The 16,348-nt window shown below is 42.7% G+C and overlaps 1 protein-coding gene across 1 annotated transcript in view; it reads right to left on the bottom strand.

The window, feature by feature from the left end:
- Positions 1 to 12,708, bottom strand: part of TMOD2 (tropomodulin 2) — a gene marked incomplete at both ends in the record, with an annotated part of 31,959 nt that extends 19,251 nt beyond the window's left edge. The window contains 4 exon segments of the mRNA XM_079698775.1: positions 3,603 to 3,689; positions 6,006 to 6,128; positions 10,951 to 11,107; positions 12,583 to 12,708. Coding sequence (XP_079554901.1) covers positions 3,603 to 3,689; positions 6,006 to 6,128; positions 10,951 to 11,107; positions 12,583 to 12,708 — 493 coding nt within the window.
- Positions 12,709 to 16,348: the final 3,640 nt, after the last annotated feature.

Here is a 16,348-nt window from a genome sequence, read left to right as displayed (position 1 = left end):
ATGGATAGATTCAATATTGTCAAGATGTCAGTTCTTCCCAAATTGACCTATAGATTCAACGCAATCCCAATCAAAATCCCAGAAAGTTATTTTGTAGATATCAAAAAACTGATTCTAAAGTTTATATAGAGAGGCAAAAATACTCAGAATAGCCAACACAATACTGAAAGAGAAGAACAAAATTAGAGAACTGACACTATCCAACTTCAAGACTTAAAGCTATAGAAAGCAAGACAGTGTGGTATTGGTGAAAATATACAAATAGATCAATGGAACAGAATAGAGAATCCATAAATAGACCCACATAAATATAGTCAACTGATCTTTGACAAATGAGCAAAGGTAATACAGTGGAGAAAAAAATAGTCTTTCAACAAATGGTGCTGGAACAACTGGACATCCACATGGAAAAAAAAAAAGTGAATCTAGGCACAGACCCTACACCCTTCACAAAAATTAACTCAAAATGGATCACAGACCTAAATATAAAATGCAAAACTATGAGACAGATAGATAACATAGGATAAAATCTAGATGACCTTGGGTTTGGAGATGAATTTTTAGACACAGCCCCAAAGGCATAATCCATGAAAGGAAGAATTGATAACCTGGATTTCATTAAAATAAAAAATTTCCACCCTGCGAAAAATACTCTCAAGAGAATGAGGAGATGAACCACAGACTGGGAGAAAACGTTTGCAAAAGACATACCTGACAGACTCACAGATGTAGCGAACAGACTAGTGGTTACCAGTAGGGAGAGGGAAGAGGGGAGGGGCAATATAGGGGTAGAGGGAATAAAAGGGTTATTATGGGATTATTTGAAATCGTGTGTATGAAACTTTTGAAATTTGTAAAGCACTATAGAATTTTTTAAAATCTTTCATTCATTACAAAAATTCAGAAAAAAAGACACATCTGATAAAGGACTTATCCAATATATACAAAGAACTCTTGAAACTCAACAATAAAACAACCTGATTTTTAAAATGGGCCAAAGAACTTAACAGATATCTCACCAAAAAGGATATACAAATGACAAATATGCATATGAAAAGATGTTCCACATCATATTTGTCAGGGAAATGCAAATTAAAATAATGAGATACCACTACACATCTATTAGAATGCCCAAAGTCTGGAACACTGGCAAAACCAAATGCTAGTGAGGATGTGGAGCAACAGGAACTCTCATTCTTTGCTAGTGGGAATCCAAAATGGTACAGCCATTTCGGAAGACAGTTTTGTGGTTTCTTACAAAACCAAACATCTTGCCGTAAGATCCAGCAATCAGGCTCCTTGATATTTACCCAAAGGAGCTGAAAATTTATGTCTAAAACCTGAACACAGATATTTATAGCAGCTTTATTCATAACTTCCAAAATTTGGAAGCAACCAAGATGTCCTTCAGGGGGTGAACTGATAAATAAACTGTGGTATATCCAGATAACAGAATACTATTCAGCATTAAAAAGAAATGATCTATTTCTACCATATGACTCAGCAATTCCACTACTCGGTATATGTCTGAAAAAAACAAAAACACTAACTTGAAAAGATATATGCACCCCAATGTTCATAGCAGCATTATTTACAATTGCCAAGATATGGAAGCAACCTAAGTGTGCATCAACAGATGAATGGATAATATATATGGAATACTACTCAGTCATAATAAAGAATGAAATTTTACCATTTACAACAACATGGATGAACTTGGAGGGTATTATGTTAAGTGAAATAAGTCAGATAGAGAAAGACAAATCCTGTACGATGTCACTTATATGTGGAATCTAAAAAATAAAACAAATTAGTGAGTATAACAAAAAGGACAGACTCACAGATACATAGAACAAACTAGTGGTTACCAGTGGGGAGAGGGAAGGGGGGAGGGGCAAGACAGGGTAGGGGATTAAGAGGTACAAATAAATAAACCACAGGGATATATTATGCAACACAGAGAATATAGCCAATATTTTATAATAACTATAAATGGAGTATAACCTTTAAAAATTGTGAATCACTATGTTGTATACCTGTAACATGTAATATTGTACATCAATTATATCTCAATAAAAAAAATAAATGATCTATGAAGCCATGAAAAGACATACAGCAACCTTAAATGCATATTATTAAGTAAAAGAAGCCAGTCTGAATAGGCTACATACTGTATGATTCCAACTATATGACATTCTGGAAAAGGCAAAACGATGGAGACAGTTAAAAGATCAGGGGTTGCCAGAGGTTAGCGGGGAAGGAGAAGTAAATAGGCAGAGCACAGAGGAATTTTAGGGCAGTGAAACTACTCTGCCTGATACTGTAATGGTGGAAACATGTCATTGTACATTTGTCCAAACCCAGAGAATGTACAACTCCAAGAGTGAGCCCTAATGTAAACTATGGACTCAGTGATAACGATGTGTCAATGTAAGTTCATCACTGTAAAAACCGTACCACTCTGTGCAGCATGTTGATAATGGGGGAGGCTGTGCATGTGGAGGGTCGGGGGTATATGGGAAATCTCTGTGCCTTTCTCTCAATTTTGCCATGAACACAAAACTGCTCTAAAAAAATTAAGTCTTTTAAAAAGTTAATGATATGTGTGTGTATGTGTATGTATAAAAGCCCAGAAGGTTATGCACCAGACTTTTAATAACAAACATGTTGTCAGAATGTTACCCTTTGATACTGAAATTAAAAGGATGAACACGTTTCATCTGTATGCATAAGAAAACAGAGGGTAAATAAAAGGAATATTGCTCATTGTCTGGGTAAATTACCCTGTATAAACAGCAACTGATAAATATACTGCTGAGACTAGAAAGCATTGCCCAAATCACCATCAAAGAGAACAAAATATAATTAATCTAAGAAAAGCTGTGATCTTCTGTGAGTTTTCATAGTACCTGGATCACACTGTACTGAAATTACCTCATTACTGATCCATCCCTCCCACGGATAGATAAGTTCCTTTGGGCAGGGACCATCTTTTTTACCTTTGTACCTAAGCCTAGAACATTCCTGAAACAGCAGGTATTTAGTAAATGACTGACAAATGAGTCAGAGAGTCTAATGAACTGTACATTTCTCCAGAAAATGGTGACATAGAAGATAGCGGTCTGGTACATTCTGTGCCAGCAAGTCCATGCCAGTGTGTCTTTCATGCTCTCCGGGGGAAGCGGGTATTCAAATTCTAATGACAAACATCCGTTACTGAGACAAAAAGGCACTCGAATAGAGTAGGAAACTTATCTGATACTCTAGTTAAGAACATAAAACTCTGCATTCTGTGCTGACTAAGCAAACTTTTTTATCAGTAATTTTCTCTTTTGACTGAACAGACCTATCAAGACAGTGTGTTCTGGGCAAAACACTGATTGGTACTAGTTACGCTGCCAGACAGAGCTCCCAGTATTGGCTAGTCTATCCTGGTTTGACTGCTCAGAGCCTAGTGATCCTCGGTGAACTGGCAAAAACCACCTTCAAAGCCTAAAAGAATTCTGGACTCCCCAGGGGGCCCAGTCAACAGGCCTCTTTCCTACCAGCAACACCCGGAGGCTCCCAAGTCTCATAAAACCACAGATTTCACGTCAGCTTACTTCTCACATGCCCTTTGCCGCCTTTCGTGCTGGCCGTTTCTTCATCAAACTTGGGATTGTTGAGCAAATTGTGTACTCCAAGAACAGCTGAAAGCAAAGATAATCAGTGAATAAACCTTAAGTTTGAGAAAGTGTGTTAAGACATCCACATTGTTAATTTGCCCCTCGAAGAACAATTCTTCATAACATAAAGATAAGTCTCTTGACCCTCCTGCCTTGCAAAGTGCATGACACATGCATAGTATGAAATAAGCTTATTTAAAAAAAAAAAAAAAGAAACCCTCCTCCCAAGACCACTGGCAATCTTCACATGTCTTTCTACATCTATATGTGTAGAATCATGTAGGATCTGAGGGACAATGGTCTCGTCATAGCTCCACACTGAAAATCTGCATAGATGTCCTAGTTAAGTAGATTCATCCCTTATGTTTCCTCATCTGTAAAATGTGAACGTAAGACTGAGTCTAAGGATAGTTTAAGATCTAACATAATACATACTATGGCATGTAGTTTTTCCAGAGACAAAGAGCAGAAAGATCATGGGCCTTTTCCAATGTAAGCCTCCCCATCTCTCCCATCTCTCAGTACCAAAAAAAAGTGGTTCTTTTCCCATCTAGAACATCCCAGGGTGGGAAATAAGAGATGTCAACAAGAAAAAGTCAGATAAGCAGGCTGAGATTTTTGAGTCTCTTGTACTACATGGAACTTACACCAGGGGACAGTACAGTATGCAGGGGACAGCACTGGGGTGACAACACTGAGCACGCTCTAAATGCAACTGCCCAGCTTTCCCTTGGCTAAGGAAATTCCAGGTGAGAAATTACAGGTGGCCGCCTGGGGAAGGATCCCAGAATAGTCGGCCAACAGGTGGCAGAGGCGCACCTGAGCTCCTCACGCGCTGTAATCTATACCTTAGAAGGAGGAGGGCAGCCTGTACAGCTGAGAAAGGGCAAATGCTCAAAACCAGAACCAGTGAGTCTAGGGGTTGAGAGTGGCAGTCAGGAGCAGTCAGCCAGAGCTTAAATCCAAGCGCTGTCATGTACTATCTGTATGACTTGAGAAGTTGTTAAATGCCTCTGAGCCTCAGTTTCCCCATCTGTAAAATAGGGATAATAATTACACTTTACCTATTACAAAGGTTAAATGACTTCCTATGTGTTAGATGCAGGTGCCTCAACTCCTGCAGTGACTTCTGAGAGGGTTTCAAATATGTGAGCTTAATATTGACCACTGATATCATCACAGAAGGAATGAAAATGTAGCTGAGATGGCTGGCATGCTATTAGAATAAGGCATAGCTGGTTCTCCTGGGAGGAAGGAGATTATTATTACTTACGTATTCCAATGGAATAACAATGTGAGAATTCTTGCCAAAGCTGTGGACTGTTTCTCAAAGCACCTCTATCCTGGGAGGACCTAATGACCCTAATAATCCAAATTTCCATCCAATGAGTACACAAATAGGCTGGTACATGCATGGAATCTTTTTCGAAGGAAATGTAAGAAATGGGAGGGGACTTAGGAACGAGGGTGAGACTTTTCATTACATATTCTTTTGTACTATTTGGGGTTTTTTTTCTATCTGTACGTATAACCAATTCACATAATTATTATAATTACTGTATTGTTGCTATTGTTAAGAAAACTAAAAAAAATCAGCAGATTGGGCTGAATATGGATTTACTTTACTGGGGAAATGTAACAGTAAATTGGTCCTGCTCCATGGTTAGGCTAACAGAATCAAAACTGAACAGTGACTGTGGGGAAGAACAAGAAATTTTGTGATGGAAACGGAAATTCTGTGATGATAAAATGCCAAATGTGGGTCTTCCCTGGTGGCGCAGTGGTTGAGAGTCCGCCTGCCGACGCAGGGGACACGGGTTCGTGCCCCGGTCCGGGAAGATCCCACATGCCACAGAGCGGCTGGGCCCATGAGCCATGGTCGCTGAGCCTGCACGTCCAGAGACTGTGCTCCGCAACGGGAGAGGCCACAGCAGTGAGAAGCCCCGCGTACCGTGAAAAAAAAAAAAAAAAAAGCCAAATGTGAAGCTCTTTAGAAAGCAGAAGCGCTATAATTTTATTAAGTTCTGAATACTCCTTCATATTTATTCTCTTTGATTTCTCACAGTAACTCTTGGATTTTGTAGGACAAGTACTATTGGGAGTACTTTATAGCTGAAATATGATTTTACATTTTACAACTGAGATACAGCAAAATGTTTGCTCAGAGAGGATTAAGTCACCTGCATCCAGCCTTATAGCTGCCTAATGGCTGAAGTCAACCTGGTATCACAGTAACAATCAATAGTTACACAGGAGCTCAAAGGCTGCTGCGAGGGGGGTCAGTGCCTGTCTGGAGGTCACAGAGCCAGACAGGAAAGTTTCCCAGAGCTGAGGACTAACCTGCAAGATCGTAGAGTTCAGTGTCGGAGGCGCTGGCCAAAGCTTCTTCCAGTTCTGGGTCAAGGGTCACTTTTTCTTCTTTATGAGTTTCTATGGGCTTTTCTTTGGGGATAAAGACTCTCCCTTTAAATCAGAAGAAAAACAAAAACCATTGTGTGCTGCTGCCTTGTTGTAGGGTAAGTGAACTAACCAGAGAATGTGCAGCTCTGGCCATTAAGAGCTGAAGCATTAGACCATTGCACATCTAACTGGGATTCCTTAATTTCTGGGATGATGCCAATATCAATAATCCACTATTAGAGAAAGGAAGGTCAGAGGAGGAATCCTGCATTCGGCAACACAGAGATCTGAGGCGGCAGAGAGGGAAACAGGGGCTTCTACCTCCCTATCATGGGCAGCACTGTCCTTAGACCTGGGCAAGAGGGGCCCTGCCATGAGCCCTCTGCTCTAGAGGGGCCCAACTCTGGTCTCTTCTGGATGCACACCCGTCCTCACTGCCTGCATCCCACTGAGGGAGGAGTCATGGGGACAAAGGGACATTCCCATCCAGAATACAGGCCACCTGCTAGACTATACCCCAGGCACCCGGGGCCCTGCAATTCCCTGCCAAAGAGCCCTGAACCTGCTTCCAGGGCCTGCATGAGTCCCTTCCCCATGTCCATCCTCCTGAAGGCAGGTCACACTGCTGGGGTGTGTACCCACGGGCCAACAGGATGCTGTCTGTGAGTGAGTATGGATGAAGCTTGGATATGTAGGCTGGTGTGTCAGCCATGGTGCTTGAGGCCTTGGCAGTGCAGAATGGACCCATATCCCTATGTGGAACTCTTGGAAGTCCAAGAATATTGGCCTAGGTAGGAGGACAGCACATATTTTAACAGTTTGTTAGCTTTCAAATATTTATAAAAATGGCACATGGACTTCTATTTGTATTCTTGCCTTGGATCCTGCATATGGGGGGCAGATGCGTCCAAACAGCCCCAGGGGCTCCTGAGACAAACTGGTGATCCCCCTCCTAGAGTTTTCCTCCTACCAACTGAGATTGTAGGCAACCAGCATGCTATATCTAGGGTACCTGACTAGTGTAGTGACCTGGAAACACAGTCACCTTTCTAGAGCACATCAAAGTCAGCCTGACTTAAAAGGAAAAATCAGGGTTGTCATATTTAGAGATGTAGAGTTCTGAGCAACAACACACCATGCTACCCAAATATGCATTCTCTGCCACCACCTCCCACTTCATCCTGTCAGTCTGATTCCATTTATTTTGCCCCCTACTCACTTCTGAATATGCTGAAATCTATAGCACCACCACAGCTGCCCCCCACCCCGCCCCGCCCAAACCTCTGGACTGATGATCACAGTTCTGGGAGGATGGCACATGACCTTCTAACTTCCAGCCAGGCCAACAGAGCCACATCCCATGTGTGCAGTGGCTCCTCAAGGTAAACCCAGGCCACTACAGAGCCACCATAGGATACCCCAGCCCTACTCACACTCTTCTCTAATTCCTCCCAGCTTTGACTCTTGGTTTCCCTCTTTGTTGGAGCTGCTCTTACCTCTTGGCATGATCTTTGAAATTGGCCTCTTCCATTTTGATCACTGGAGGTCCCTAAAGACTCACCCTTCTATTGCTTTTCCTCTTTGTCACCTTAGAACAGACAGCTGGCTCCAGCTTCAGACAATCAGAACCCAAGCTCTTGCCAGGTCTCCTGGGCTAGCCTGGCCATCCCCACTCTCATGGGAAAGGAAAGGGTCATAACCCAAGTCAAATACTCCCTCATGAACACTCTCCAGGAGACTCCCCTGGTTACAGGGCTACATACTTCCTGCTGGTTTACCAGATCTTCAAATGGTTGGATACATAAACAGGGGCCACGCAGAACTGGGCACCCCAAAAAGGCACCACTGCTGTGGTCAGTCTGGGGTATCCTGACCACAGGGTCTCTATCACTGACCATCATATAAGCTGCCACATTTCCCAGAAAGAAGGGAAATAGACTGGGAAACAAAACAGGAAAATAGCTAGAGAATAGAAAAGGAAAAAAAATCAAATCAATCAATCAGTCAATAACATCTCAGACACTGAGGCTCCTCCCAGACTTTTGCGTAGTGTCTGCAGCCCGAAGCATTTTCTTTCTGGTGCCAAGATCTTGGATCCAGAGTCAAAACAGGGTTTCTGAGTGCCTAACTCCTGGTACCATTTAGGATTACTCTGAACACTAGGTGCGCAGGTGGCCCAGCTACCAGTATTCAGGATAAATGCTACTGCATATGCATTCTTGGGGTCCAACAGAACAAGAAGCTCTAAATGAATAATGTAGCCTAGCAACCTGAAGGCCCAGGGCACCTGGCATTCAGAACTGAGGCTGGGCAGTCCCTCTCCCGAAGCCCTCACCACAGCCCCTGCATCACCGCTGTTCTTCCAGGGGCCCTGCACACGCCTCGCTCTGATCTGCTCTTTCCGGAAAACACGCTCTCTGCTCATTGAGCTCAATCATGTTGCTTCTCAGCCTTCTCCTAAGCTCCCTGGTGCAGCTGTACACCCCTTCTGTACTCCCGTTTATTACTCTGACTGCTCCTGTACTCCTAACCCCCAAGAACCATCTGTAGATTAACCCGGATCAGGAGGTAATTTACCATAGCTGTTCCTCAGACCGCTGCTCTGAGAACAGAAGACAGCAGCTTCCCTCTTATTCTTCTTTCACTACCCTAACACTGGATGTTAACTGGGATTTTACTGAAGGTTTGACATTATAATTAATTTTTTCCTTCACAATTAAATTAGTCTAACAATAACCGTGCTGCCATAGAAACAGCTCCGTACTTCTACAGCAATCCTCGGTTATTTGCCCAGTTTGTCAGTGCCCAACTTTACCTTCTTAATAAAATGACATTATGAGTGGTGCACAAGCCATTGGATGTGCATGATTCAGAGCAGCTGGGAGGCTGCATAGAGAAGGCAGCAGCCAGGCAGCCGGTGCTTCTGCTCCCCATGGCCACGGCACAGAAGCTCAGAGATGGCATTTATTCCAATCCACGTTTATCTAGTGCCTCCCCTGTGTCAGTTTCTGTGCCATGATGCAAGAGAGACACAGCCCCACTGTTAATCTCAATCTCCTATGGAAAACACACAAATCCTAAAGTGAGTAAACAAAAGGATGAACACTGTCACAGTGCTAAGAAAGCAATAAATGGGGTTTGTTTTAGACAGAGAGGTCAGGGAAAGCTGGAGGCGCTGACATTTAAGCCGGAGCTTTTAGGAGGTGAAAAACAGGGATGCGGGTCAGAGGGAAGAAGACCCTGAGATGGGAGAAGAACTTGACAAGTTTGGGGAACGAAGTGAGGACAGTGGGGCCCAGGCTTAGTGAGGGTAGGGGAGATGCAGTCAGAGAGGTGGGCAAGGTGAGCTCTGCCAGGACTGTGAGGACCACGGCAATGATTTGGGACTTTAAGCAGGGAACTGACATGATCTGATTTGTGTTTTAAAAAGACCGTAGTTACTATGAAGTTATCAGTGATTCCAGTCGTATCTTTGGGCCCAAGTCACTGCTTATAGCTGAGGAACCTGGACACGTGATTGGTGTCCACTTTTCCTTCAAAGAGGAGCTCAGGGTCAGGAGCTAGGGAGGAGGATTTTCCTTGTCTTAGTTCAGAGCTCACCCCCTGGGTGGAGACACATCCCCTTACTCCTCAGGCCTTTCCAGATCTATCAGAGTGTTTCTTGCTGGACCACATGCTCCTTGAGGGTAGGGCAGGGTCTCATTCCCTGTGGTCCGAGCACATGGCACAGGGCTCTGCACCCAGGAGGTGGTTGGTACATGCTGGATGAACAGATGATTGACCGCACTGGTCTCTAATGGTAGCAACTGGAATAGAGGCAGCGCCTCGACCTGCAGTAGACTCCTGAAGCTAGGAAAGCCCCAGGCTAAGAGGGACGCGCCAATGCCATGAGACCCTCTTTTAAGCCTGACGCTACTTTACACTTCCAAAACTGATTCTTGGGGCTTAAGATTTTTTTTACAAAACTAATGTGAGTACCATTACACTCTAAGTATTCAGTTAATTAGCCTACATATTCCTTTTTTCTTTCCCCCTTACTCAAGCAGATTATTTTTATAAATTATGGTTACCTGCATGTATTTCAGAAGCAAGATTCATACCTTTCTAATGACAATTTTCTTTCTTTTGAACTGGTAGCTTTTTTGTTGTTGTTGTTATTCAGATCTTTAATTTCTCTGCACAACAGTCTGTGTTTTTTTTTAATTTTATTGAAGTATAGTTGATTTATGATATTATATTAGTTTCAGGTATACAACATAGTGATTCAATATTTTTATAGATTAATTTCATTTAAAGTTATTAAAAAGAATGTTTATATTTCCCTGTGCTGTACAGTAGATCTTGTTGCTTACTTATTTTATACATAGTAGTTTGTGTTTCTTAATCCCATACCTCTGTCTCACCCTTCCTCTCTTCCCTCTCCCCTCTGGTAACCACTAGTTTGTTCTCTATACCTGCAGCCTTCATATTCTGCCATGGTTCTTTTTTTTTTTTTTTAATTAATAAACTTTATTTTTTGGAGCAGCTTTAGGTTAGCAGAGGAAAGTACAGAGAGTTCCTGTGTCCCCCCCACCCTTCCCTATACTCACAGCCTCCTCTCTATTGACAGCCCGCAGCACAGTGTACATTTGTTACAACTGATGAACCCACACTGACATCATTATCACCCCAAATCTACAGTTTACATTAGGGCTCACTCTTGGTGGTGTACAGTCTGTGGGTCTGGACAAGTGTACACAGACATGTATCCACCAGCCACGCTTCTTTTTAATACTGAATCCAGTTCGTTGTCTTATTTCCCCCTTTCAGGCCAGTTCTGTTACTTGACCTTCCATGACAAAACCTTAGGAGTACCTACATTCCCAGATGCTGCCTGTGGTCTTACCTTTCTTTTCTCCAGTGAACGGCACAAAGTCTTCCCTGTCTTTCTGTTCTAAAGCCTCCTTCTCCAGGTACATGAGGAGGTGCTCGCGGTCAAATGGGCCGGTGGCTGCTTTCTGTGTCTGGTCTTTCTGTCGAAATCCAGCTGGCAGCAGTGCGCTCTGACAAGACAGAGGTGTGAGCAGGAAGCAGGGTGTGTGCCTGACTGATACCTGTTACCCCCCCTACCTCTGCTGTGTATGGAGAGATGTGGGTGTGAGCTGAGGGCTAGGGCTCTGGCATATCTTTGAGGCCCCACCTGCTCTAACATTCTGTGCTGAGACTGGGGCTCCTGGTGAGCTCAGGCAGAACACACATGGCTGGAGCAGCCTGTCTCCTGCAGCGGCCTTCTAGAACGTGGTAGCAAAGGCCAGCCTCCCTTCACGACCTTTTTCTTCGTAGATCCCTCTTAGGTTTGGCCAGGTCTGCACCCAAAGTGCTCCCAGGCAGGTGTGTGGATGAGCCAATGCGACCACACTCTGTTATTTCTAACCTCTCCTGGGAAACATCCAAGCTGGTAAGTGAGTATTATGGTAGATGTTGATACCTGCTTGATTAAATATAGAGGTATCTTTCTTAAGTTTAAAAAATTTAAAAAAGGATACTAGTATTTTTTTAAAGTAAAAACAATATCCAAATTATCTGGCATAATGGAATATCATATAAATATTTTAGTGACATTTTTATTTATAGTAAAATCACTATTTTAGATGCCTCCTATTCTACATTTGAGATAATATTAGCAGGGCTGAGGAAAGTGCTTGCTAAACAATCACTATAACAAGCTAATTACCTTTTCAAGAGCTCATAAAAATATGAGAAGCTCCATTTAAATTTACTTGATATTATGGTTACATTTATTTATTTTATTTTATTTTATTATTATTTTTTAATACTGAAAAAAAAATTGGTTTTGGCCATACCATGTGGTATGTGGGATCTTAGTTCCCCGACCAGGGATCGAACCCACACCCCCTGCACTGGGAGCACGGCGTCTTAACCACTGGACCGTCAGGGAACTCCCTGGTTACATTTACTCTAATCTATCCATTGTTGTGGGATCATCAAAGATTTCAAGTTGTTTATACATGTTAAAGAAACAAGATATAAAAAAGATCTGCTTTTGTGGTTAAAGATCTGGTTTAAATACCATCTCTGACATTTACCAGTATAGGATCTTACGTAAATTACTTCTCCTGGTGTGTCTCCTCATTTATGAAATGGGGATAATACAATTTATCTCAAGCGCTTCTGGGCCCAGCAGAGTATATGAATCATAGAAGAAACTCAGTCATATTTGTTTCCTCTCCCTCTTCTTTTCTTTTTCCCTAAGTCAGTCTAGTCCTTCTTCAGCCAATGGAAAATATGTTCCCCCATTTACATTAAACTGGTTTTTGAGAAATACAATTGCTGTATCATAGATGTGGCAACTGAGGTTCTCCATGGGTTTATAAAAGTAATGACCCACAGCCAATCAGGGAAGAACACATAATTTGCATTTAGAGATCAGGAATTCCTACACTATTGTTTAAGGACCACACCACACCATTTATCCCATCCTATCACTAACCACCTGCTTCAGTTCCAGGTCACTAACCTCGGGATCTAGGTCATCAAGAACATTTTCCAACTGTTTCAGTTCGTCTTCTGAGAGTTTGCCAAGAAGCTCATCTTCATCAATGTTCTTGTATTTCTCCAGGTCTTTCTGAAAGGGGAGTGCCATGGTTTCCTATACGCCTTTCTCATGGGCCATGAACATTTAACTGCACCAGCTTCCTGAGACTTCAGAATACTGCTGAGAAGAAAGAAACACTGTTATCTCCTTTGGGTAAACAGGACTTATTAGCAGGAGACAGGCCTATGCTATGTGCCAGTGGGGTCTCTCCCCTGACGATTAACTCAACAAAGTAAGTAATAGCACCTTCATTCGCAGAGCAGCCTGACTGCTTATAAAGTATTTTCATATATGTTATCTCACTTATTTAGATCTTTACAATGACCTGGAAGGGAAGCCTGGACAGATATCGATATCCCATTTTACAGATGAAGATTCTCAGGTTGAAGGGGCTGAGCGCCTTGCTGGAGGGGCTGGAGCTGGGATGTGCCAGGCCCTTGAGTCCCTGTGTAGTGAGTGCCTTCCCACCAGAGGACTCTGCCTCCTGCTTTCTACAGAGAACAATGAAGAACAATGCACTAATTGTAAGGCAGTGTAAGGAGAAGACTTGTGTCTTTTCAGAGGGAGAGTGATGTGAAGAATACAAAATGGGGTTCATTCAGGAAAGAGTTTGGACGTCCATGTGAGAAAGCATCGTCCAGAAACTCCCCTGCAATTAAGCTAAGTAAGAGTCTAAAATCCTGGTACTCTCTCCACTTTTCTCCCCTCTTTTCTTCTTTCTTCATCTCCCATTCTCTTTCTAGTCCCATTTCCTTTTTGTTTCTTAAGCCATCTTCCCTAATTCTTTATACACCTAGTCCATTCTTTTTTTCAACCTCCTCTTTTTATATGACCTCCCTCCTAAACTTCCACTCAAAACAAAATTTTTCCTCAATCCCTTCTTTCTGGCAGAGGATTTTACAGATCTTCCCTCAAAAGATAATACTGCATTCAGGAAATAGCAATGTGCTTAACTGATTGTGTTTCTCCTTTGGCCGTATTAATATCAAACAGATCTTTCAAGGCAATGAATACTTGCTGTCAACCTACTATTTGCCAGGTATGGTTCTAAAAAACAGGAATACACAGATAAAACAAGATATGACCCTTTCCCCAAGGAGAACACAACTCAGTGAGACATACATATATAGGGATAATACCACTGGATAAGTGTGTGGACTAAGAATGCCGCCTGCCATATCAGCAAAGGATGCAACCCTCAAACACTACAGCCACCCTCAGGGGACTCAGGATGGGAAAGAACAGAATACTGGCCCTAGATAGTTAACGTGTATATCACAGGAATGACTTCGGTGAGTCCAGACTTTTGCATCTTCCCCTTGTTGACTTAAAAAAAAATACATGCACAACGTGAGAGTTGTGAGTTAAATTTTATTTGGGGCAAGATGAGGACTGCAGCCCGGGAGAGAGCGTTTCAGATAACTCTGAGAAACTGCTCCAAGGAGGAGAGGGGAGGAGCTAGGATATGTAGGAGTTTTGCAACAAAGAGCAGGTAATTGGGAACGTCAAAAGATTATTGTTAAATGAAGAAAACCGGACATCTCAAGTTAAGGAATTTAGTGCTTTTCTGTGTATGGGAAGATGCAAGAGTCTGGGCCCACTGAAATCATTCCTTTGATATGTACCTTATCTATCTGGGGCCTGTGTTTTCACATCCTGAGTTTCCTCAGGGCTCACCGCAGGGAGTGGCTGCAGTCTGCTGGCTGCTAGATGGCAGGTATTCTTTTCAGCCCTGAGTTCCCTCAGGGCTCACCAGCTCACGTTGGAGGACTGCAATCATTGGTGACTGGGACATCCTCTGTTTATTGATATGGCAGGAAATATTCCATTTATAAATATTCCATCTATCACCCTACACAGAAAAGTGCTGAATTCATTAACTTGAGATGTTTGGTTTTAACTAATAGTAATTTTTTGACGTTCGGACTCCCTGGGTTTTGTAGCAAAACCCCCCATACATCCTGGCTCCTGTCTACACAGCTATCTGAGAAACTGCCTCCTGGGCTTGAGTCCTCAGAAAGTCCACTGAAGAAAACATAATTCTCAACTTTTAGGTTGTGCTTTTTTTTTTTTTTCAGTTGACAAGTGTTATAACAGAAGTCATGTGCACAGTAGGTTTAAAACACATGAGGAAATAATCCTTGGATGGGGATAGGGGTTTTGAGTTGACACTGAAAGAAGTTGTGTCTGAGCCTTGAAGGAAGAGGTCCTAAGGTGGATGTGGGCAGGGAAGGCTCCTTCCAGGAAAATGGAACAGCATAAACAAAGGCACAAAGATAGAAAGTACATGATGCTTGGTGAATGGCTGGTGTGGCTAGAGGGGAGGAGGGGGAAGAGGAGAGGAAACAACTAAAGATGAGGAAGGGACAGCTGTGAAGGGCCTTCCCTATACATCTTGCCAAAGAACCTGGGCTTTATTCTGTTGGAGATGGGGAGTCACCACCAATGTTTAAAGTAGAGGAATTGATCTGAGAAGACCTGTTTTCAGTAAGGTAATTCAAACGGTAAGAATGAAAAACAGGTTGTCATGGAAAGAGACTGCTTGTAGGCAGGGCCACTTAAGAGCTATTGGAATGTTGTTCCTCTGTCCTTACTTCAACTGCTCACCATGTTCCAGTTTGTGGTTTTTTATTTTGGTGTCTTTTCCATATACAATGTAACTCTCTTTCCCTTCCATCAACCCACCTTCTTTTAAGTTTTAATTGTAATATTCCAGTAAAAAAATAAAGCCAAACCAAAACAAACAAAAAAAATCCTCTCCCACTAAAGTCAAAGAAACCAACTGGGTCGTATACACTTTGTTCTGGTCCCAACTACCACTAATTTATTGTGTGAGTCTAAGAATGTTGCCTGCCATATCAGCAAAGGATGCCCTCAGCCACTTATAGCCATCCCCAACAGTGTACCCTGAGGGGACTCAGGATGAGAAAGAACAGGATACTGGCCCTAGATAGTTAAGGTATATATCTGCCAGGCTCTTAGCCTGAACTGACTGAATTACCCTATCCAACAGGTTCTAAGATGCACAGTTTTCCACACCTAACGCTCAGAAATTGTGTGTCCTGCAACTGATGGTCCTACAATTATTACCGACCCAGCAGCGGTCAAGATGTCATACTTGTCATTGCCTATGTATGCATAAATAACAAAAGCACCAGCTTCAAAACTAGCAAAAGGGTGTCAGGAGTTTGGAAAATATCTCAGGGACTTTTTAAAATAGTGGAATACTCTTTTAAAACCTAACATAATTTACAGAGTAGGTTTAAGAGCCAACATCAAAGGCTTTTAGTTCTTTTACAGATTTTTTTTTTTAATTACCACTCTTGATGGCACAGAGGAGATACTGTGTGGAAAAGACCAGACACTGATGAATATGAGTCATTCAAAAAGCTGGAGTCTGAACATGAAGAAGCTTTAAGAATATTAACCAGGGGCTTCCGTTGTGGTGCAGTGGTTAAGAATCCGTCTGCCAATGCAGGGAACACGGGTTCAAGCCTTGGTCTGGGAAGATCGCACATGCTGCAGAGCAACTAAACCCGTGCGCCACAACTACTGAAGCCCGCGCGCCTACAGCCCGTGCTCCGCAACAAGAGAAGCCACTGAAATGAGAAGCCCATGCACCACAACGAAGAGTAGCCCCTGCTGGCCACAAGTAGAGAAAGCCCGTGCACAGCAACGAAGACCCAAC

The sequence above is a fragment of the Hyperoodon ampullatus genome (genome assembly GCF_949752795.1).
Source record: "Hyperoodon ampullatus genome assembly, chromosome: 3".
In the NCBI taxonomy this organism is placed as follows: Eukaryota; Metazoa; Chordata; class Mammalia; order Artiodactyla; family Ziphiidae; genus Hyperoodon; species Hyperoodon ampullatus.
This window is presented reverse-complemented; position numbering and strand designations above follow the sequence as displayed.